The sequence below is a fragment of the Oncorhynchus mykiss genome, chromosome 8 (assembly GCF_057628025.1).
Source record: "Oncorhynchus mykiss isolate SJ-2025 chromosome 8, ASM5762802v1, whole genome shotgun sequence".
NCBI lineage: Eukaryota > Metazoa > Chordata > Actinopteri > Salmoniformes > Salmonidae > Oncorhynchus > Oncorhynchus mykiss.
In genome coordinates, this window is record NC_143029.1 from 47,883,068 (window position 1) to 47,906,619 (window position 23,552).

The 23,552-nt window shown below is 40.1% G+C and overlaps 1 protein-coding gene across 7 annotated transcripts in view; it reads right to left on the reverse strand.

Moving 5' to 3' along the window:
- pex5lb (peroxisomal biogenesis factor 5-like b) overlaps nucleotides 1–23,552 on the reverse strand; it is a 151,247-nt gene that overhangs the window by 88,505 nt on the left and 39,190 nt on the right. For 4 of the 7 annotated variants that reach the window (XM_021612661.3, XM_036985508.2, XM_036985505.2 and 1 more), the window contains exons 2-3: nucleotides 10,783–10,878; nucleotides 237–351 (exon numbers count right to left, since the gene is read on the reverse strand). In XM_021612661.3, the coding sequence (XP_021468336.3) occupies nucleotides 237–351; nucleotides 10,783–10,878 (211 nt within the window). The remainder of the gene's footprint in view (nucleotides 1–236; nucleotides 352–10,782; nucleotides 10,879–23,552) is intronic. The other 3 variants (XM_090181761.1, XM_090181762.1, XM_036985507.2) reach the window with 1 other exon arrangement.

The following is a 23,552-nucleotide window of genomic DNA, read 5'->3' on the forward strand; positions in this document are numbered from 1 at the left end:
CAATGACGTCATATCTGAATTCCGGCATCTTTATGAACCTTTGCCATTGATTCAGGTGTGCTTGTACTGGAATACTTCAAGTGTAACTGGCTGGGGGCCCTTGAGGAGAGCTATGGCAAACACTTGCCTAGGGGAAGGGTGGGGCAGGGAACAAATTGGGACTGGCTGAGAGAGAGAATGAGAGGAGAGGAGCAGATGAGGGCATTAATGAGTTGTGGGTAATGAGAGAGGGCTACCTGCTGTGTTGGAGGTGACCGGCCGGACAACAGGGCCATCAATGCGGCTCTCTGACAGGAAGTCGTCGATGGAGGGGCTCAGCAGCGGGCGGCTCTCTTGCTGCTCACCGACCAGCTGGGGAGGAGAGACGCAGTGAGGAAAACAGAAAACAAAAACGCTGCAGGAGAAGGATACTCCATAGTAGGAGTCTGCATCTCGTGGCTTGTGAGCCAAATCCAGCCCACAAACCGATTTGATGTGGAACACCAAGGTTGTCTTTTTTATGTTGGAGAATATCCCTGGTCAACAGTTGATGCCCTATTTTGTTTATGTATAACACTCTTAGGTTAGATACAGTAACGGAAGGCAAACTTGAGGGGGGCTAAAGTCCATTTCAATCTAAGAGTCAATTTAGAAACTACTATCAACTGGTTATGGAACACTTCAAGTTTATGCCTGAATTCATAGGGATTGAGATGAATCGGATCACAGCAAAGCTAAACACGTTGAGGATGAGGAAAATAACTGATTTTGATGAAGCAGAACCAAAAGAGGAGCGATGGTAAAACCTACACCTACACATAATGAAACAGCTGCCAACATCCCTTGACCATACGAGTTGAGAAACAGATCTTCAAATCATAAAACGGGAAAAATGAAATGTCATTTATGATTTTTCATTTGAGAATGAAATCTAAAAGTGAACGTGTAACCAAATTATATTTATTTACTTCACTAAATAGTGACCCTGAGTATTCCTTGATGTTCAATAAACACAGAGCAGCTTACAGTAAAATGTCATGTAATACAATATATGATATCCTTTACTTTCTATTGTTGTGGGATGATATATAGCACGACAGATATATATAGATCCCATATATGTCAGATTGTGCAACATTGGGGATGTTACATAGACCACTTACGGACATAAAACTATATATGGAACAGTGCATTGCCTTCAAACAGATAAGCAGGAGCTGGGAGATAGAGAGCACTGCTTCCTCTACCATAGACACCATCAAACCACTGTGCGTGTGTTTGTCCGTGCGTATTATGTTCGTCGAGGACATACATGCCCATGTGCACTATGGATGTTCGCCCATGTCTATTTGGGAAGGAAAATGATAGAGGGTCTGAGTGTGACCTAGAGTCATAACTGTCTCTGTGAGGTAGACTCTAATGACTCAGACATTACAACCCCTTTAATTAGGAATGAGAAAGACAATTTGGAATGGCTTTTATTTTTTAATTTCACCTTCATTTAACTAGGTAGGCTAGTTTACAACTGCGACCTGGCCAAGATAAAGCAAAGCAGTGCGACACAAACACAGAGTTACTCATGGAATAAACAAACATACAGGCAATAATACAATAGAAAAAGTATATACAGTGTGTGTAAATGAGGTAGGATAAGGGAGTTAAGGCAATAAATAGGCCATAGTGGCGAAATAATTACAATATAGCAATTAAACACTGGAGTGATAGATGTGCAGAAGATGAGTGTGCAAGTAGAGATACTGGGGTGCAAAGGAGCAAAATAAATAAAATAAATAACAGCATGGGGATGAGGTAGTTGGATGGGCAATTTACAGATGGGTTATGTACAGGTGCAGTGATCTGTAAACTGCTCTGACAGCTGGAGCTTAAAGATAGTGAGGAAGATATGAGTCTCCAGCTTCAGTGATTTTTGCAGTTCGTTCCAGTCATTGGCGACAGAGAACTGGAAGGAAAGGTGGCTAAAGGAGAGATTGGTTTTGGGGGTGACCAGGGAAATATACCTACTGGAGCACGTCCTACGGGTGGGTGCTGCTATGGTGACCAGCGAGCTGAGATAAGGCGGGGCTTTACCTAGCAAGGACTTATACATGACCTGGAGACAGTGGATTTGGCGACGAATATGAAGCGAGGGCCAGCTAACGAGAGCATACAGGTCGCAGTGGTAGGTAGTATATGGGGCTTTGGTGACAAAACGGACGGCACTGTGATAGCAAATTGGATGCAGTCTGAGTAGAGTGTTGGAGGCTATTTGGTAAATGACATCGCCGAATTCAAGGATCGGTAGGATAGTCAGTTTCACGAGGATATGTTTGGCAGCATGAGTAAAGGATGCTTTGTTGCGAAATAGGAAGCCAATTCTAGATTTAATTTTGGACTGGAGATGCTTAATGTGAGTCTGGAAGGAGAGTTTACAGTCTAACCAGACACCTAGGTATTTGTAGTTGTCCACATATTCTTAATCGGAACCGTCCAGAGTAGTGATGCAGGACGGGTGGGCAGGTACGGACAGCGATCGGTTGAAGAGCATGCATTTAGTTTTACTTGCATTTAAGAGCAGTTGGAGAGGGAGAGTTGTATGGCATTGAAGCTCATCTGGAGGTTAGTTAACACAGTGTCCAAAGAAGGGCCAGAGGTATACAGAATGGTATCGTCTGCGTAGAGGTGGATCAAAGAATCACCAGCAGCAAGAGCGACATCATTGATGTATACAGAGAAAAGAGTCGCCTGAGAATTGAAAAAAAGAGGCCTGAGGCCTGAGAATTGAACCCCCATAGAGACTGCCAGAGGTCCGGACAACAGGCCCTCCGATTTGACACACTGAACTCTGTCTGAGAAGTAGTTGGTGAACCAGGCGAGGCTGTCATTTGAGAAACCAAGGCTGTTGAGTCTACCGATAAGAATGTGGTGATTGACAGAGTCGAAAGCCTTGGCCAGGTCGATGAAAACAGCTGCACAGTATTGTCTCTTATCGATGGCGGTTATGATATCGTTTAGGACCTTGAGCGTGTCTGAGGTGCACCCATGACCAGCTCAGATACCAGATTGCATATCAGAGAAGGTACGGTGGAATTCGAAATGGTTGGTGATCTGTTTGTTAACTTGGCTTTCGAAGAACTTAGAAAAGGCAAGGTAGGATAGATATAGGTCTGTAACAGTTTGGGTCTAGAGTGTCTCCCCCTTTGGAAAGCTGCCGCAGTCATCCCCCCTCTTCAATTTTTGGGGATCTTGGACAATACGAAAGAGAGGTTGAAGAGGCTAGTAATAGGGGTTGCAATAATTTCGACACATAATTTTAGACGGAGAGGGTCCAGACTGTGTAGCCCGGCTGATTTGTAGGGGCCCAGATTTTGCAGCTCTTTCAGAACATTGGTTATCTGGATTTGGGTGAAGGAGAAATGGGGGAGGCTTGGGCAAGTTGCTGTGGGGGGTGCAGGGCTGTTGACCAGGGTAGGGGTAGCCAGGTGGAAATCATGGCCAGCCGTACTAAAATGCTTATTGAAATTCTCAATTACCGGGGATTTATCGGTGGTGACAGTGTATCCTAGCCTCAGTGCCGTGGGCAGCTGGGAGGAGGTGCTCTTATTCTCCATGGACTTTAGTGTCCCAGAACTTTTGGGAGTTTGTGCTACAGGATGCAAATTTCTGTTTGAAAAAGCTAGCCTTTGCTTTCCTAACTGCCTGTGTATATTGGTTCCTAACTTCCCTGAAAAGTTAAATATCGCGGGGGCAATACGCCACAGTATGTTTTTGTGCTTCTCAAGGGAAGTCAGGTCGGGAGTGAACCAAGGTCTATATCTGTTCATGGTTCTACATGTTTTGAATGTGGCATGCTTATTTAAGATGGTGAGGAAAGCACTTTTAAAGAATAACCAAGCATCCTCTACTGACGGAATGAGGTCAATATCCTTCCAGGATACCCGGGCTAGGTCGATTCGAAAGGCCTGCTTGTTGAAGTATTTTAGGGAGCGTTTGACAGTGATGGGGGTTGGTCGTTTGACCGCAGACCCATTACGGACACAGGCAATGAGGCAGTGATTGTTGAGATCCTGGTTGAAGACAGAAGAGGTGTATTTGGAGGGCAGGTTGGTTCGGATGATATCTATGAGGGTGACCGTGTTTACGGATTTGGGGTTATACCTGGTAGATTCATTGATCATTTGTGTGAGATTGAGGGCATTAAGCTTGGATTATAGGATGGCCGGGGTGTTAAGCATGTCCCAGTTTAGGTCACCTAACAGCACGAGCTCTGAAGATAGATGGCGGGCAATCAATTTACATATGGTGTCCAGGGCACAGCTGGGGGCAGAAGGTGGTCTATAGCAAGCAACAACAGTGAGAGACTTGTTTCTGGAAAGGTGGATTTTTAAAAGTAGAAACTCGAATTGTTTGGGCACAGACCTGGATAGTAAGACAGGACTCTGCAGGCTAACTCCGCCCAATTTGGCAGTTCTATCTTATCGGAAAATGTTATAGTTAGGGACGGAAATTTCAGAGTTTTTGGTGGCCTTCCTAAGCCAGGATTCAGATACGGCAAGGACATCCGGGTTGGCTAAAGCGGTGAATAAAACAAACCTAGGGAGGAGGCTTCTAATGTTAACATGCATGAAACCAAAGCTTTTACGGTTACAGAAGTTAACAAATGAGAACGCCTGGGGAATGAGAGTGGGGCTAGGAACTGCAGGGCCTGGACTGACCTCTACATCACCAAAGGAACAGAGGGGTAGGATAAGGGTACGGCTAAAGGCTATAAGAACTGGTCGACTAGCACGTTCGGAACAGAGAGTAAAAGGAGCAGGTTTCTGGGCAAGGTAGAATAGATTCAAGGCATAATGTACAGACAAGGTGTGGATGTGAAAACAGTGAAGGTAAACCTATGCATTGAGTGACGATGAGAGAGATAGTCACTTGGAGTCCACCTGTATTAAATTCAATTGATTGGACATGATTTGGAAAGGCACACACCTGTCTATATAAGGTCCTACAGTTGACAGCAAAAACCAAGCCATGAGATCGAAGGAATTGTCCGTAGAGCTCCAAGACAGGAATGTGTCAAGGCACAATTATGGGGCAGGGTACCATAACATTTCTGCAGTATTGAAGGTTCCCAAGAACACAGTGGCCTCTGACATTTTTAAATGGAAGAAGTTTGGAACCACCAAGACTTCTTAGAGCTGGCCACCCAGCCAAACTTGACAATCGGGGAGAAGGGAGTGAGGTGACCAAGAACCCAATGGTAACTGACAGAGCTGCAGAGTTCGTCTGTGGAGATGGGAGAACCTTCCAGAAGGACAACCATTGATGCAGCACTCCAACAATCAGATCTTTATGGTACAGTGTTTGGACGGAAGCCACTCCTCAGTAAAAGACGTGACAGCCCACTTGGAGTTTGCCAAAAGGTACCTAAAGGAAACAAGATTCTCTGATCTGATGAAACTAAGACTGAACTCTTTGACCTGAATGCCAAGTGTCACATCTAGAGGAAACCAAGCACCGCTCATCACCTGGCCAATACCATCCCCTCGGTGAAGCATGGTGGTGGCAGAATCATGCTGCGGGGATTTTTTCAGAGGCATGGACAGGGAGTCTAGTCAGGATCGAGGGAAAGACGAGAAGAGCAAAGTACAGAGAGATCCTTGATGAAAACCTGCTCCAGAGCACTCAGGACCTCAGACTGGAGCGAAGGTTCACCTTCCAGTAGGACAACAACCCTAGGCCCACAGCCAAGACAATGCAGAAATGGCTTCGGGGACAAGTCTCTGAATGTCCTTGAAGCACCCAGCCGGTGCCTGGACTTGAACCCGATCTAACATCTCTATAGAAACCTGAAAATAGCTGTGCATCGACGCTCACCATCCAACCTGACAGAGCTTGAGAGGATCTGAAGAGAAGAATGGGAGAAACTCCCCAAATACAAGTGTGCCACGCTTGTAGTGTCATACCCAAAAAGACTCGAGGCTGTAATCATTACCAAAGGTGTTTCAACAAAGTATTGAGTAAAGGGTCTGAATACTTACGTAAATGTGATATTCTATTAAAAAGATGTAAACCTGTTTTTGCTTTGTTTATTATAGGGTATTGTGTGGAGATTGACGAGGGAAAAAACAATTTAATTCATTTTAGAAATGTACATTTTTTGGGGAAAAAGTGAAGGGGTCTGAATACCTTCTGAATTTGATCTATTATCAAATCATAGAGGAGTAATCGTCCTACTCTTAAAGCTTAACCATGGCCTAATCCCTGGCTGTAAATATTGCCAGCATCACAGACGATCTGTTCTAGTCCCCAAATCTGCTCTGCTTTAGAAATCCTAATCACATTACATGAGATGTATGAAGTCAACTTCAATGTGAATGGCCGGAGACAGTACGTCACCAGGGTCGGGGTTAATTCCATTTAAATTCAATCAATTCAATGCTTTTCAATGAGGACAACTACGAAATTGACTCAATGTGCATAGAGTGGATACACATGGATGAGTGTCAAAATTGTAAACAGCACGTCAGTTTTGGATACATTGACACGGCAGGCACACTGTAGCTAGCAAAATAGGTGAAGAAGTGATTGCTAACTATTGTAAACAATTTTAGCTGGCGTACTAATCATCTTGAATAACTGTGGGGCGAAACAATTCACTTAAATCAGCCACCACAAATCTCTTTGCTAGCAAACACAACAGTTTCTCCAAAACGGCAAGGTAATTCCAGCAATGTTAACTTTTTGATTTTCTAAGCGTATTGAAATGGAATAGACTTCAACCCTGGTACCCATATTATTTGAAATGAATGATGAGGAGCAGCATATACGAGTGAAGTACTATGAAAGGAATCTTGTGTTATTGGAAGGAAAGCGACATTGCTCAGGTTAAGAAAAAAGGCTTTATAAATACATTTGATTGATTGATTGCCACTTTCTGTGATATATTTAATACTGGTTTAAGGCTCCAATTCCACAAACATTGGAGCTTCCAAAGATCATAGAGCACAAAAATACAGTTTACCATAGAATAATGCAGTATTTACTAGAGATCGGTCGATTATGATTTTTCAACACCGATACCGATTATTACCAACCAAAAAAAGCCAATACCGATTAAAATCGGCCGATTTTATATACATTTGAAATAATGAAAATTACAACAATACTGAATGAACAATTAACTTATTTTAACTTAATATAATACATCAATAAAATCTATTTAGTCTCAAATAAATAAAGAAACATGTTCAATTTGGTATAAATAATGCAAAAACACAGTGTTGGAGAAGAAAATAAAAAAGTGCAATATGTGCCATGAAAAAAAGCTAACGTTTAAGTTCCTTGCTCAGAACATATGAAAGCTGGTGGTTCCTTTAAACATGAGTCTTCATAAATCCCAGTTAAGAGGTTTTAGGTTGTAGTTATTAAAGAAATTATAGGACTTTTTCTCTCTATACCATTTGTATTTCATAGACCTTTTTTCTATTGAATGTTCTTATAAGCACTATCGTATTGCCAGCCTAATCTCGGGAGTTGATATGCTTGAAGTCATAAACAGCGCTGTGCTTCAAGCATTGCGAAAAGCTGCTGGCAAACGCAGGAACGTGCTGTTTGATTGAATGCTTACGAGCCTGCTGCTGCCTACCACCGCTCAGTCAGACTGCTCTATAAAATGTCAAATCATAGACTTAATTATAATATAATAAAGACAGAGATACAAGCCTTAGGTCATTAATATGGTCAAATCAGGAAACTATCATTTCTAAAACAAAACGTTTATTCCTTCAGTGATACGGAACCGTTCCGTATTTTATCGAAAGGGTGGCAACCCTAAGTCTAAATATTGCTGTTACATTGCACAACCTTCAATGTTATGTCATAATTATGTAACATTCTGGCAAATTAATCACGGTCTATGTTAGGAAGAAATGGTCTTCACGCAGTTCGCAACGAGCCAGTTCGCAACGGCCCAAACTGCTGTATATACCCTGACTCCGCTTACACTGAACCCAAGAGAAGTGACAATTTCAGGCACCGCATTGATTATATGCAACGCAGGACAAGCTAGTTAAATTAATAATATCAACCATGTGTAGTTAACTAGTGATTATGTTAAGATTGATTGTTTTTAATAAGATAAGTTTAATACTAGCTAGCAACTTACCATGGCTCCTTGCTGCCTGCACTCGCATAACAGGTGGTCAGCCTGACACGCAGTCTCCTCGTGAATTGCAATATAATCAGCCATAATCGGCGTCCAAAAATGCTGATCACCGATCGTTATGAAAGCTTGAAAAATCGGCCCTAATTCAAATCTGCCATTGCGCTGAATCGGTTGACCTCTAGTATTTACTATAGAATTCTGTAGTAAACTGCAGTATATTGCAGAAAATATAGTACACTCTGTAGTAGCCTTCAATCACGTGTAGTACTTACTATGTAATTGTGTAGTACACTGTAGAATACTATATTAACACTACAGTAATAGCTGAAAAAAAAAACACTAGTTAATATTATAGTAATGACCGCAAAAACACAACAGTTTAACTATAGTAATACTACAGTATTTAACTTGCATATACCCTGCCTATTCCCCTCGCACATATCGCAATGTGTGCCACCCATAAGTGAGAAACCTACATGTCAAGGATAGACCATAGACCAGCACTGGATGGACAAAACAGGGAAGTTTAAGTGGCGAAGATAGTTTATCATCACCTTTGTTGATAATATCAGATAATGTCAGATTTGGGCGTGTTCCATTTTAGATTGGCTTGGCACGCCGAGCACTTTGGTGCTGGATACCAAAGTGTGTGAACAGAGATGGATAATGGCAGTGGTGGGTCAGGATTGTGGCTGAAACAGGCGTACGTGACTTTGCACATTGTTGGGTTGAGCTTCATCTTGTTATGTTCTGACCAGTCAGCTAGTTGGTTAAGGAGCAGTTGTATGGTGGAAGTGTCACAATTTTTCCATGGGAAATTCCATAATTCTGTTGATGGTGGTGTAAAACACCGTCTCAGGCACCGCTCCAGAATCTCACATAAGTGTTCAATTGGGTTGAGATCTGGTGACTGAGATGACCATGACATATGGTTTACATTGTTTTCATGCTCAAAAAAACATTCAATGACCACTCGTGCCCTGTGGATGGGGGCATAGAAATGATTCACCACAGGTTGAAGGTGATCACTCAGAAAGGCTGCGCATTTATTGCCGTGTACCTTGCCCTCTAAGGGGTTGAGTGGCCTAAACCATGTCAGGAAAATGCACACCGTAACAGAGCCGCCAGAAGTGATTATTTATTTTGGCAGTTACTTGTATATAGGCTATACATATGTCAAGGAGTCATAAGGAAAATATACTGTAGAACTAACGGAAATGTAAGGGGCGAAACAGTGCATTCAGTGTGCTTCGAGACTGTTACTGGGGGCAACAAGCACATACATTTCTACCATCGGCATTTAAATAAAACAAGCTACTAAAACACCAAAAGCCTATTTCATTGCATAGTAGAATATATTGATGAGCCAAAATAGAAAAAATTTAATTATCCATTTCTGGGGTAACAAATATAGTATTACTGCATGGGATAACTAAGAGATCAGTTTTGCAAATACAGCATATTCGCAAAAATAAAATGTTGCATTAAAGCACACTTCACACACAAAATCATATAAAATAAAAACAAGATTGCTTGGATTGGAGCAGAAAAGAAAAGCTAAGCAGCATCTAAGTTTCTCATTTTGAATTTAAATGTTGAAATCATAGTCTGCATGCATGCATGTATAGATAGATATATTTATTTATTTATTTATTTATTTATGTACTTTTACCCCTTTTTCTCCCCAATTTCGGGATATCCAATTAGTATTTAGTCTTATCCCATCGCTGCGATTCCTGTACGGACTCGGTAGAGGCGAAGGTCGAGAGCCACGCGTCCTCCGAAACATGACCTTGACAAGTCGCACTGCTTCTTGACACACTGCACGCTTAACCCGGAAGCCAGCCGCACCAATGTGTTGGAGGAAACAACGTACAACTGGCGACCATGTCAGCGTGCAGGCGCTCGGCCAGCCACAGGAGTTGCTGGAGCCTGATGGGACAAGGAAATCTCAGCCGAATAAACCCTCCCCTAACAACGCTGGGCCAATTGTGCCTCACCTCATGGGACTCCAGTGTCTGTAGTGACACCTCAAGCACTGCGATGCAGTGACTTAGACTGCTGCGCCACTCGGGAGGCCCCTGGGGGTGGTTGAGTTTTAATTTAAAAAATATTACACATTAAGTAATTTCACCCCAGGTTTTCATGGTTTTAAAATTAACATGTGAAAATGTCATGCATTGTTTTAGAACGGTAATATAAATTGACGATACCAATATTTTTTAGAAGGCCTTGAGTGTATGTTGCAGTTTGTTTTCAGAAATAGAATGTTGCAGCTGCAGAACAGATTTGACATTCTCTTTTTACTTTTGATTGTTGTAAAGGGTCTAGACGCAGCTCCAGCTTGCAAAAATACAATCACATGCAGCCAGCAGCAAGCCAAGTAAACATTGGGAACAGCATTGGTGATATGTTGGTAGTTGTTTTAAGTCCCAAGGGGGCACTGCAAGAAACACTGCCACTGGCACTGCATTTAACCTTAATTGGTTCACTGCCAGGCTGTATATAAAAATGTGTGCAGAATTCTAAGTTGCTTAGCAGACACTGCAAGCCAAAGTAAAGAAATCGAAAAAAGCCGTTGTGTACAGTATACCAAACCAGGAAGTGATTGATTGCTGCTTCCTGTCGGTGGTCGTCATGCCCACCTTGGTTGTCACGGTGAGGAGGGGGTTTCCTTCTGAGGATGCCTTTTTACCCGGAAGCTCCTTCAGCACCATGGCAACAGCCCTTTCCCCTTTCCCCTATAACAGTGAGATCAACAATGACTTGTGTCAGCGGTGATAAATGGTTTCTATTCCACTTCCTCAATTTACCATTTAATGGCCTGTTATAACCATAGATATAGAATTACTAGAACAAAAAAAATTAATCTGACTGGCAACTTGACAGTGCACTCATGGGTAAACTCAATATGGCCACCTGTACACCTATCACAGAACATTGACTTGAATGTGAAAGTCCATTCTAATAATTCAAATTCTATGGTTTTAATTGAACTTATACTGTAGAAGAAAAAAACTGAAAGTGGATGCTGACAATGTCTTTTTATATCAAGGAATTTAATAGGCAGTTTGAAATAACTTAAACAGGTGGTCCACTACAGAAATCTGAATTTAAGTAGATCATTACCTTAAAAGGATTACTTAATATAAGGTTTCATGTTCAGATGATGACAAAAAGAAAAGGCATATAGAGTCTGATAAATGGATGGGCTGCCCCTTTAAACTGAAGACAACCGTGTGAGGGGCAGCATGACATAAGAGTTTAATAATCGTACCATAAAATATCAGGGTATCTTGAAATTGACTGACCTTCATGTCTTAAAGTAATGATTTACTGTCATTTCTCTTTGCTTATTTGAGCTGTTCTTGCGATAATATGGACTTGGTCTTTTACCAAATAGGGGTAGAATACAGAAGATAGCCCTACCTTCTCACAACACAACTGATTATCGCAAACACATTGAGGAAATGAATTACAGACATGAATTGAACAAGGCACACATGTTAATTGAAATGCATTCCAGGTGACCACCTCATGAAGCTGGTTGAGAGAATGCCAAGAGTGTGCAAAACTGTCATCAAGGCAAAGGGTGGCTTTTGCTAATATAAAATACATTTTGAAAAATATATTAAACAAAAAAATATATTTTGTTTAACACTATTTTTGGTTACTACATGATTCCAGGTGTTATTTCATAATGTTGTCTTCACTATTATTCTACATTGCAGAAATTTGTAAAAAAATAAAGAAAAAAAAGTCATGAATAAGGTGTCCAAACTTTTGACTGGTACTGTACGTACAGTGCAGTCAAAGTATTCAGACCTCAACTTTTTCCACATTGTTATGTTACAACCTTATTCTTAAATTAATTAAATCGTTTTCCCATCATCAATCTAGACACAATACCCCATTATGACAAAGAAAAAACCTTTAAGCCACTGAAATATCACATTAACATAAGTATTCAGACCCTTTACTCAGTACTTTGTTGAAGCACCTTTGGCAGAGATCTGGCTGGGCCACTCAAGGACATTCAGAGACTTGTCCTGAAGCTACTCCTGTGTTGTCTTGGCTGTGTGCTTAGGGTTGATGTCCTGTTGGAAGGTGAACTTTCACCCCAGTCGGAGGTCCTGAGAGCTCTGGAGAAGGTTTTCATCAAGGATCTCTGTACTTTTCTCAATTCATCTTTCCCTTGATCCTGACTAATATCCCCACAGCATGATGCTGCCACCACGCTTCACCGTAGCGATGGTGCCAGGTTTCCTCCAGACTTGACGCTTAGAATTCAGGCCAAAGATTTCAAGCTTGGATTCATCAGACTAGAGAATCTTGTTTCTCATGGTCAGAGTCCTTTAGGTGCCTTTTGGCAAACTCCAAGTGGGGTGCCATGTCCTTTTACTGAGGAGTGGCTTCCATCTGGCCACTCTACCATTAAAAAAGCCTAATTGGTGGAGTGCTGCAGAGATGGCTGTCCTTCTGGAATGTTCTGCCATCTTCACAGAGGAACTCTGATTCTTGGTCAACTCCCTGACGCATAGCCTACTCTCTGACGGTTGCTCAGTTTGGCCGGGGCGGCCAGCTCTAGGAAGAGTCTAGGTGGTTCAAAACTTCCTTTTAAGAATGATGGGGCCACTGTATTCTTGGGGACTATCAATGCTGCAGAAATGTTTTGGTACCCTTCCGCAGATATGGGTCTCAACAATTCTATTCGACCTCATGGTGTGGTTTTTGCTCTGACATACACTTTCAATTGTGGGACCTTATATAGACAACAGGTATGTATGTGCCTTTCCAAATCATGTCCAATAAATTGAATTTACCACAGGTGGACTCCAATCAAGTTGTAGAAACATCAAGGATGATCAATTGAAACAGGATGTACCTGAGCTCAATTTCTAGTGTCATAGTAAAGGGTCTGAACACTTACGTAAATAAGGTGTGTGTTTATTTTGTGTTTATTTTGCAAAAAATGTGGGGGTATATGGGGGTAATATTACCACGCAAAGGTTAAAGGCACAGTGTTGTATTTTGAGAGGTTATTGAGTAAGCTAAGTAGCCAATAGGCAGAGGGTAGCATAATTTGTCTGGTTCTCTGTAATAATGGTATGGGAATAATAACTATTTTGTAAAGTGTTTTTTTTTTATCAAACAAAACATTTTGTCACCCCCTTGTTTAAAGGACAAGTGGATAAACAGGTTAATGTTAAACCCTCCCTAGTCTCATGCAATGTAGGCCTACATTTTACACCAAACATTGGCTGGTACTGTAGGCTGAATAATAGAACAGCCATTTCCACGTAAAATGTTATAGAAAGCATTTTTTTTAATGGTATGCTAATCTGGTAGGTCTACATTATGATCAAATAGCCACAGTAGCCTACATGACAACTGTCTGAAACTAACTTAAAGCGGATACAGCCTCAGTGTGCATAGTAAACGCACACTGGAAGTTGCAGAATTTTCACTCAGAAGACAAAGAAATGTGCTTAACATTTGAGAGAACACTGGTCCAGGTTTCTATTATTACAACTCAATATAGAAATTAGTTGAGATGGAAAGATGAAATCAGTCTCCACTACAAGCCTTTGAGTGACAGAGCTAGAATCCTTAACTGCAACAATAACAAATCGTCTCCCTGCCCGTTTCACCCAAAAAGTTAAGGGATGGGGCTGGAGAAATGTAACCACACATTCATAGACAGAGCTATGGGTGCAAGGACTGACCATCCATGATATCAAATGCATAGTTTTAACCATGTTATGAGGCATAGTTTTAACCATGTTATGTTGTAAACAACATTTCTGTTGTTTACAAACAATGGAGTAAAACAAGATGATATATTTTGGGTTCTGATGAGGTACCGTTGAAATAAGCTCATGAGGCATTTGTAAATGATATATGCCCATTGATTATTGAAGAATATTATTAATATACAAGTCCTAAAATGGATGTAACAACTAAGGATTCTAGCTTTTGTTGGAATCGGGTTAAACTTTAAAACATTGAGATATTAAAGAAATGATAGATCAGAAGCATAGAATATAAGGAGTGGGTTTTATGTCAGAAGTTAATGGTTTTCTGTAGAAAGACAGATGGCTTTGGAATGTGTTGGGTGGACGGGAGGAGATCAAAGGATTGCTATAGAGGAAGCAGATGGACATCGGTGGATTAGGCGAAGGAGGGGTTGAAGTCAGGAGGTCAGGTCAGATCCCCTGAAGGGAGTAAAGGGTTTATTATCCTGTTACCCTCTTCCTGTGGAACTACAAGATGTAAGGATTGGAGAGAAGGAGGAGTGTATATATACACACACACCTGTGATGGTGAGAAATGTTTTTTTTTTGTTGTCTGAATACAGCTGTGTCGACACTTTGGGAAGAATTCAACTTTGTTAAGCTTCTCTAGTGTCCGTGAGTTATTTACTTTAAAAAATAAGATCCTAACACTTTAAAGAGTAAATAAGTATTTTGAAGTAGACACTCCACTTTAGTTATGATAAGGACATTGATCACCGAATGAGTGAATGTGATGCGTAACTTGTCTTGACAACTTACTCAACAATGTAAGAAATGATTGGTTCATTGCACTACATTTGCATGGTAAATAAACTTGTCTTAAACCTGAAGGCTCATGCTAGCTCCAAGAGCTAAACCAAGGCTTTAGCTCAGATGGCAAACAAGCTCTTCCATCATGCGGTCTGGGTTCGATACTTGGAGTGGAAAGAGTTCACTCTAGGACACCAGTGTCAACTCACAATTTCCTCACATCTGCACAGCCATATTTTAGGAAGCTTGGCAGCTAGTACTTTTACGGCTTGTCTCTCTGCTTTAGTATCTCCACTCATTTATTAAACATCTTGTTTCATAACAGCTCCCATAAAACTTTTCTTAAAAGATGACTAATAGTGGGAGGTGGATGAAATGTACATTTCAGTCAGTGACAGAGTTGCCACTGCTACAGTTGAAGTCAGAAGTTTACATACACTTAGGTTGGAGTCATTAAAACTCGATTTTCAACCACTCCACAAATGTCTTGTTAACAAACTATAGTTTTGGCAAGTCGGTTAGGACATTACTTTGTGCATGACAAGTCATTTTTCCAACCATTGTTTACAGAGATTATTTCACTTATAATTCACTGTATCACAATTCCAGTGGGTCAGAAGATTACATACACTAAGTTGACTGTGCCTTTAAACAGCTTGGAAAATTCCAGAAAATGATGTCATGGCTGTAGAAGCTTCCGATAGGCTAATTGACATCATTTGAGTCAATTGGAGGTGTACCTGTGGATGTATTTCAAGGCCTTACCTTCAAGCTCAGTGCCTCTTTGATTGACATCATGGAAAAAATCTAAAGAAATCAGCCAAGACCTCCACAAGTCTGGTTCATCCTTGGGAGCAATTTCCAAATGCCTGAAGGTACTGGAGGTCGACCAATGATTTTTCAACGCCGATACCGATTATTGGAGGACCAAAAAAAGCCGATACTGATTAAATCGGACGATTCAATTTTGTTTTTGTTGTAATAATGAAAATTACAACAATACTGAATAAACACTTATTTTAACTTAATAACACATCAATAAAATCAATTTAGCCTCAAATAAAAAATTAAACATGTTCAATTTGGTTTAAATAATGCAAAAACAGTGTTGGAGAAGAAAGTAAAAGTGCAATATGTGCCAAGTAAAAAAAATAAAAAAAAGCTAACGTTTAAGTTCCTTGCTCAGAACATGAGAACATATGGTGTTCATTTTCAATAGTCTTCAATATTCCCGGGTAAGAAGTTTTAGGTTGTAGTTGTTATAGGACTATTTCTCTCTATGTGATTTGTATTTCATATACCTTTGACTATTGGATGTTCTTATAGGTACTTTGGTATTGCCAGTGAAACAGTATAGTTTCCGTCCCTCTCCTCGCCCCTACCTGGGCTCGAACCAGGAACATATCGACAACAGCCACCCTCAAAGCAGCGTTACCCATGCAGAGCAAGGGGAACAACCACTCCAAGTCTCAGAGGGAGTGACGTTTGAAATGCAATTAGTGCGCACCCCGCTAATTAGCTAGCCATTTCACATCGGTTACACCAGCCTAATCTCGGGAGTTGATAGACTTGAAGTCATAAATAGCTCAATGCTTGAAGCACAGCGAAGAGCAGCTGGCAAAACGCATGAAAGTGCTGTTTGAAAGAATGAGCCTGCTGGTGCCTACCACCGCTCAGTCAGACTGCTCTATCAAATCATAGACTTAATTATAACATAATAACACACAGAAATACGAGCCTTAGGTCATTAATATGGTCGAATCTGGAAACTAACATCTCGAAAACAGTGAAATACGGGACCGTTCCCTATTTCATCTAACGGGTGGCATCCCTAAATCTAAATATTCCTGTTACATTGCACAACCTTCAATGTCATTTCATAATTTCGTAGAATTCTGGCAAATTAGGCAGCCCAAACTGTTGCATATACACCGACTCTGCGTGCAATGAACACAAGAGAAGTGACAATTTCATCTGGTAAATATTGCCTGCTAACCTGGATTTCTTTTAGCTAAATATGCAGGTTTAAAAATATATACTTCTGTCTATTGATTTTAAGAAATGCATTGATGTTTATGGTTAGGTACAGCAAATGCGCTTTTGTTAAATCATCCCCCGTTTGTCGAAGTTGGCTGTCTTTGTTAGGAAGAAAGTCTTCACAGTTCGCAACGAGTCATGTTAGCAGGCAATATTAACTACATATGCAGGTTTAAAAATATATACTTGTGTATTGATTTTAAGAAAAGGCATTGATGTTTATAGTTAGGTACCCGTTGGAGCAAAGACAGTGCTTTTTCGTGAATACGCACCGCATCAATTATATGCAACGCAGGACACGCTAGATAAACTAGTAATATCATCAACCATGTGTAGTTAACTAGTGATTATGATTGATTGATTGTTTTTTATAAGATAAGTTTAATGCTAGCTAGCAACTTACCTTGGCTTCTTACTGCATTCGCATAACAGGCAGTCTCCTCGTGGAGTGCAATGTAATCAGGTGGTTGGAGCGTTGGACTAGTTAACTGTAAGGTTGCAAGATTTAATCCCCGAGCTTACAAGGTAAAAATCTGTCATTCTGTCCCTGAACAAGGAGGTTAACCCACCGTTCCTAGGCCGTCATTGAAAATAAGAATGTGTTCTTAACTGACTTGCCTAGTTAAATAAAGGTGTAAAAAAAAAGATATATATATATATATATATATAATAATATGACAAATCGGTGTCCAAAAATACCGATTTCCGATTGATATGAAAACTTGAAATCGGCCCTAATTAATCAAACAATAGTACGCAAGTATAAACACCATGGGACCACACAGCCGTCACGCCGCTCAGGAAGGAGACGCGATCTTTCTCCTAGAGATGAACGTACTTTGATGCGAAAAGTGCATATCAATCCCAGAAAAACAGCAAAGGACTTTGTGAAGATGCTGGAGGAAACAGGCACAAAAGTATCTATATCCACAATAAAACAAGTCCTATATCGACATAACCTGAAAGGCCGCTCAGCAAGGAAGAAGCCACTGCTCCAAAACCGCCATAAAAAAGCCAGACTACGGTTTGCAACTGCACATAGGGACAAAGATCGTACTTTGGAGAAATGTCCTCTGGTCTGATGAAACAAAAATAGAACTGTTTGGAGGAAAAAGGGGTAGGCTTGCAAGCCGAAGAACACCATCCCAACCGTAAAGCACAGGGGTGGCAGCATCATGTTGTGGGGGTGCTTTGCTGCAGGAGGGTCTTGTGCACTTCACAAAAAAAGATGGCATCATGAGGCAGGAAAATTACGTGGATATATTGAAGCAACGTCTTAAGACCTCAGTCAGGAAGTTAAAGCTTGGTCGCAAATGGGTGTTCCAAATGGACAATGACCCCAAGCATACTTCCAAAGTTGTGGCAAAATGGCTTAAGGACAACAAAGTCAAGGTATTGGAGTGGCCATCACAAAGCCTTGACCTCAATCCTATGGAAAATTGGATGGCAGAATTGAAAAATCGTGTGTGAGCAAGGACACCTACAAACCGGACTCAGTTACACCAGCTCTGTCAGGAGGAATGGGCCCAAATTCACCCAACTTATTGTGGGAAGCTTGTGGAAAGCTTGTGGTTTGACCCAAATTAAACCATTTAAAGGCAATGCTATCACCAAATACTAATTGAGTATGTAAACTTCTGAACCACTGGGAATGTAATGAAATAAATAAAAGCTGAAATAAATCACTCTACACTATTATTCTGACATGTCACATTCTTAAAATAAAATGGTGATCCTAACTGACTTAAGACAGGGAATGTTTACTTGGATTAAATGTCAGGAATTGTGAAAAATTGAGTTTAAATGTATTTGGCTAAGGTGTATTCAAACTTCCGACTTCAACTGCATTTGTCCCACTTGAGATTTGATCTCACGTTAAATCCCTATGTGCCCCTTTCAACTTTGTTTTCCCTTCACTTATCTCCCATGGTTTCTACTGTCTGTCAATAAAGCATGAAAAAAATACTGGAGTGTGACTCTCCATGCTCCTTTATTAAAAAGAAAAGCAATGACACTTCACACTTCTAAAGCTAGTAAGCTAACCACTAGCCTGCCACAAACTGGTTGTGTCAACATAATGTGACGTAGAAAATATGTTGGATTTGAAAGAATTAACTGTTGTTTTGAGGGTGAAATTTAAAACCACAGGATAATGTCACCATTGTAACAAATTTTCAACATAGACAAACCTTATTGTAACGGCTGATTTCTTCCTCTGAAGAGGTGTAGCAAGGATCGGACCAAGATGCGGCGTGGTAAGTGTCCATGTTTAAATAAGAAAAACTCAACATGAACACAAAATACAAAAACAATAACTGTGAACAAACCGAAACAGTCCCATGTGGCACTGACACAGGAAACAATCACCCACAAACCAATAGTGAAAAACAGGTTGCCTATGTATGATTCTCAATCAGAGACAACTAACGACACCTGCCTCTGATTGAGAACCATACTAGTCTGAACACAGAATTTAGAAAGACATAGAAACACAAAACAGTCTGCCCACCCCAACTCACGCCCTGACCATACTAAAATAAAGACAAAACAAAGGAAATAAAGGTCAGAACGTGACACTTATATAAAATATGTTACATTTGTACCTTTGAAACAACGTAAGATCTTCAACGTTGTATCCACTATCCCCCCAAAAATAAGGCTGGGCAGTACCTACTACTGGAGAGTTGATCTAAGGCTATTCATTTAGTCTCCTATCCATGTTTTTAACCAAGCCCGGCTCTGCTTAGCTCTGCTTAACCAATGTTCTATCATGAGAATGATTATTAAGAGACCTCTTAATAACTAAATATATTCACTGTTGCTATCAAAGTCATTCCAAAGGGTAGGTTTAACAAAGCAAATTAAATGTAACCACAGCTTATAAGTCAGAAATCATGAATTATACTATTTAGGCCTATATATGATTTGCATCAACAGCTATCGTTTCAATTCAACCCAGGGTTCAACAAAAATTATAAACCGGGTTCTTCGAGCCATTAATGCTGAAAGCCGTGGTATATAAGACCATATACCATGGGTATGATACAAACGACTTGTTTACTGTTCTAATTACATTTGTAAAAATGTTATGATTTCAATAAGGCACCTCAGGGGTTTGTGGTATACGGCCAATATATCACGGCTAAGGGCTGTATCCAAGGCACTCGGCATTGCGTCGCGCATAAGAACAGCCTTTAGCCGTGGAATATTGGCCATATACCACACCTTTCGGGCCTTATTACTTGAATAGACAACATCCTGGTCCTGAAATTAAACTGGTATACTTTCCTATTTATGCTATTTTTATTCCTCCACCAGTTTTGATCCTTTATATTGGGCAGACAGACCACTTCCCTACCTCCTCCCGCTGCAACCTGCCTCTTCCATTTTTGGGGTAATGCTGAAATCAAATGGTTGTAATCTTCGATTGAGCAGACCTTCCCATAATATTCTGATAAACTCCATGAAAGACATAACGCTACCATTCCAATATCATTTAAAAACTAAATACCAATTTTCAAGCATATTTAAATACAGGTATTTTATCAACCAGAACATTTGAGTCCAGCCATTATATGTGTTCTATCTTTTCAAGCGGATGAAATTGTAGCCAGCTCTGCAATGCTTGTTTGAAAAAGAGAGATACTTCGAAAAAAAGTATTATTTTCAATTAATCAAAATTGAGACATGGCAATCTGCACAAAGGCAAAAAGGTCATTTAAAAAAAAAATTATAAGCTTTTCTTAGTAATCTACTTGGGAACCATTTAGGATACAAATACAACTTTTGAATAAGTGAAGCTTTTAGAGAGAGGTTCAATGCTTTTATATTTAATAATCTCAACCCACCCAGTTCATATTCGTTATATAGATCGGCATGCTTTGCTTTATCTTGTCTGGTTTAGCATCCCAGATAAAGCTAAATATATTTTGCTCATATGATTTGAAAAACAAATCATCAGGAGTAGGCAGCGCCATAAGTAAGTGAGTAAACTGATATGACTAACGAGTTATTCAGGGCAATTTATCCATAAATAGACAGGTATTTACCTCTCCATGGTTACAGGAGCTTGTCTATTTTTACTAGTTTTCTATTGAAATTCATTGTGGAGAGCTCATTTATATATTTTGTGATATGAATACCAAGTACGTCTACTTCACCTTCAGACCATTTTATAGGTAAACTGCAAGGTAATGTAAAAGTTGTATTTTTTATAGTTCCAATATGTAATATTGTACACTTATCATAATTAGGTTTTAGTCCAGTGTCCAGAAAAGTTATCTATATCTTCAATGAGACATTGCAGGAATTTAGCTTGCAGACTTAATATAGAATGTGAGTCATTGGCATACATGAACACCTTTGTTTTTAAGCCTTGGATTTCTAATCCTTCAATGTTATTTGATCTGATTTTAATAGCTAGCATTTCGATAGCCATAATGAATAGATATGGTGACAGCGGACACCCTTGTTTAACTACTTGACAATTCAAAACTCTGAGAAGTAGCCGCTATTTACATCTGGGGTTGCTATACATAACTTTTACCCATTTTATAAGGGAATCACCAAAATATAGATTAATGAGTTTTTCATCCACTTTCATATTCAAAAAGATTGCCCTTTCTTGCGAAACCATCCCACACCTGTATATTGACGCATCATTTTTGCAAGTCAACCATATCATGTCACTTGTTAACCTCCAGAAGAGCATATCAACATACGGGACTGTAGTGCAGCCACATGGGAAAAAATTGTTAAACCGTAACAGAGGTTCATTAATTTGGAATAAGCTTCTATTTTAATAAAATAAATGATATGTTAACATAAGACCAATAGTATTGTTAGGTTCTTAGTAAGTCACTCACGGACACTAGAGAAGCTTTAACCAAGTTTATTCTTCCCAAAAGGATCTGTACAGCTGTAACAAAGACACCCAACATTTTTCCCATCACAGATATATATATATTCCCCTTAAGACACTATTTCTCTCCAATCCTTACATCTTATGGTTCCACGGGAAACTGGTAGTAAACCTTTATTACTCCCTTCAGGGGATCTGACCTCACCTCCTGACCTCAACCCCTCCTTCGCCTAGTCCACAGATGTCCATCTGTCTCCCCTATGGCAATCCTTTGATCTCCTCCCGTCCACCCAGTCCACCCAGCACATTCCACATCCACTCGGTCTTTCTACAGATCTCACTCCTTACTATACTATCATGTCTTTAATATCTCAATGTTCAACATTTCGAATCCAACAGTTGGAATGACCAGGTACAATGCAACTCTGTAATCCAAGACTTCAATGTTTAATAGTAGAGTACTACTAATTAGGGAAAGGCAAAATCATAAAACCAGCATGGCACCTGCAGTCACACCAATCTCAAGACTGCCTAAATTAACATCTGCTCTTCTCTTAACCTCCAGAAGAGCATATCAAAATAAAAGTCACATGCTGTTCCTACAATAAAGGACCCACATTAACTTCTCTGCACTAGAGGCTTGTGGCCAGTTAGCATCCTCCATGTAGTCAGCACTTTTTTATGGATATAAGAAGGTAATGGATGTTGGCCTCACCTTAACTCGTCTCTTTCGTTCTCTCTCCAACTCTTTTACACATGCATGCATTTTATGCGGCTGTAAAGCTCTTCAGTATCGTTGTGGCTTGGGAGCTGCCGTCGCGTTTCAGACCTAAAAATAAACCTTCCATATGCTGAGCAAACAGTCTACCTCCGACCATTGAGACTCCCAGTAGTGCAGAGCCGAGCTGATCTGGGCTGAGGCTTAAACATTTTTTTCCCCACCACATCTGTTTCAACAAAACCATCCCACACCTGTATAATGATGCATCACTTTTGCAAGTCAAGCATATCATGTCACTTGTTAAATCCACTTCAAATCAGTGTAGATGAAGGGGAGGAGACAGGTTAAAGAAGTATTTTTAAGCCTTTAGACAATTGAGACATGGATGGTGTATGTGCGCCATTCAGAGGGTGAATGGGCAAGACAAAAAAATGTAAGTGCCTTTGAACATTCAGTAAATGTGTTAATATCGTCACACCTTTTGAGTTCCTTTGTCCATGACAGAAAATTATTTCACCACCCCATAACTTCATCAGGATGTAGTGAGTTTCCTATGTTATATTCCTATTATTTTAGCCACGTAAAGACTCATCTTCTCTTTTTATAATCTGCTACACCGTTACAATTATAACTGGCTATACTTATTTCACCCTTCACCATAACTAGATGCTATTCTCAGTCGAAATTTACCATAATAAGTGATTGTAAAGTTACTGCCATCAGAGTTATTATGAGGGTCAAAATGAGAGATTTCAAATGTCTGATATTTAGAATTCAAGAAACAGGTTCTAGCAATATTTGTTTTAGTCCCTTGCCTGTGAGCCAATGCCACAGATGTTAGAAAATTGGGTCAAGATATTGTGTGTAGTAAATCCGAGTAGGTTGATGTGTATGATATTAGATGTTATTAAGTAAGAGTGTGCACGATGTCTGGATAAAAGTAAGACTATAATGTGTGATGTCCAAATAAATAATAACCCAGCCAATTTGCATGTTTGAGTGTCTGTGTGTAACATGGAGTACAGTCTTAATATTCAGGATGATAATTGTAATCCCTATCGTATCACCATCATAGTTTCATCATAATTACCTTAAACATAATTTTCATAGAAAAACACATCCCAGCATTTCCATAGCAATTGATGTTTCACATGATAATGAAAGAGACCTTGCATTACTATAGAGACGGCTTCACTACAAACGTATCCCGTACAATGTTATTATTCCTCAATGTCGCTGTTCTGGTATCTT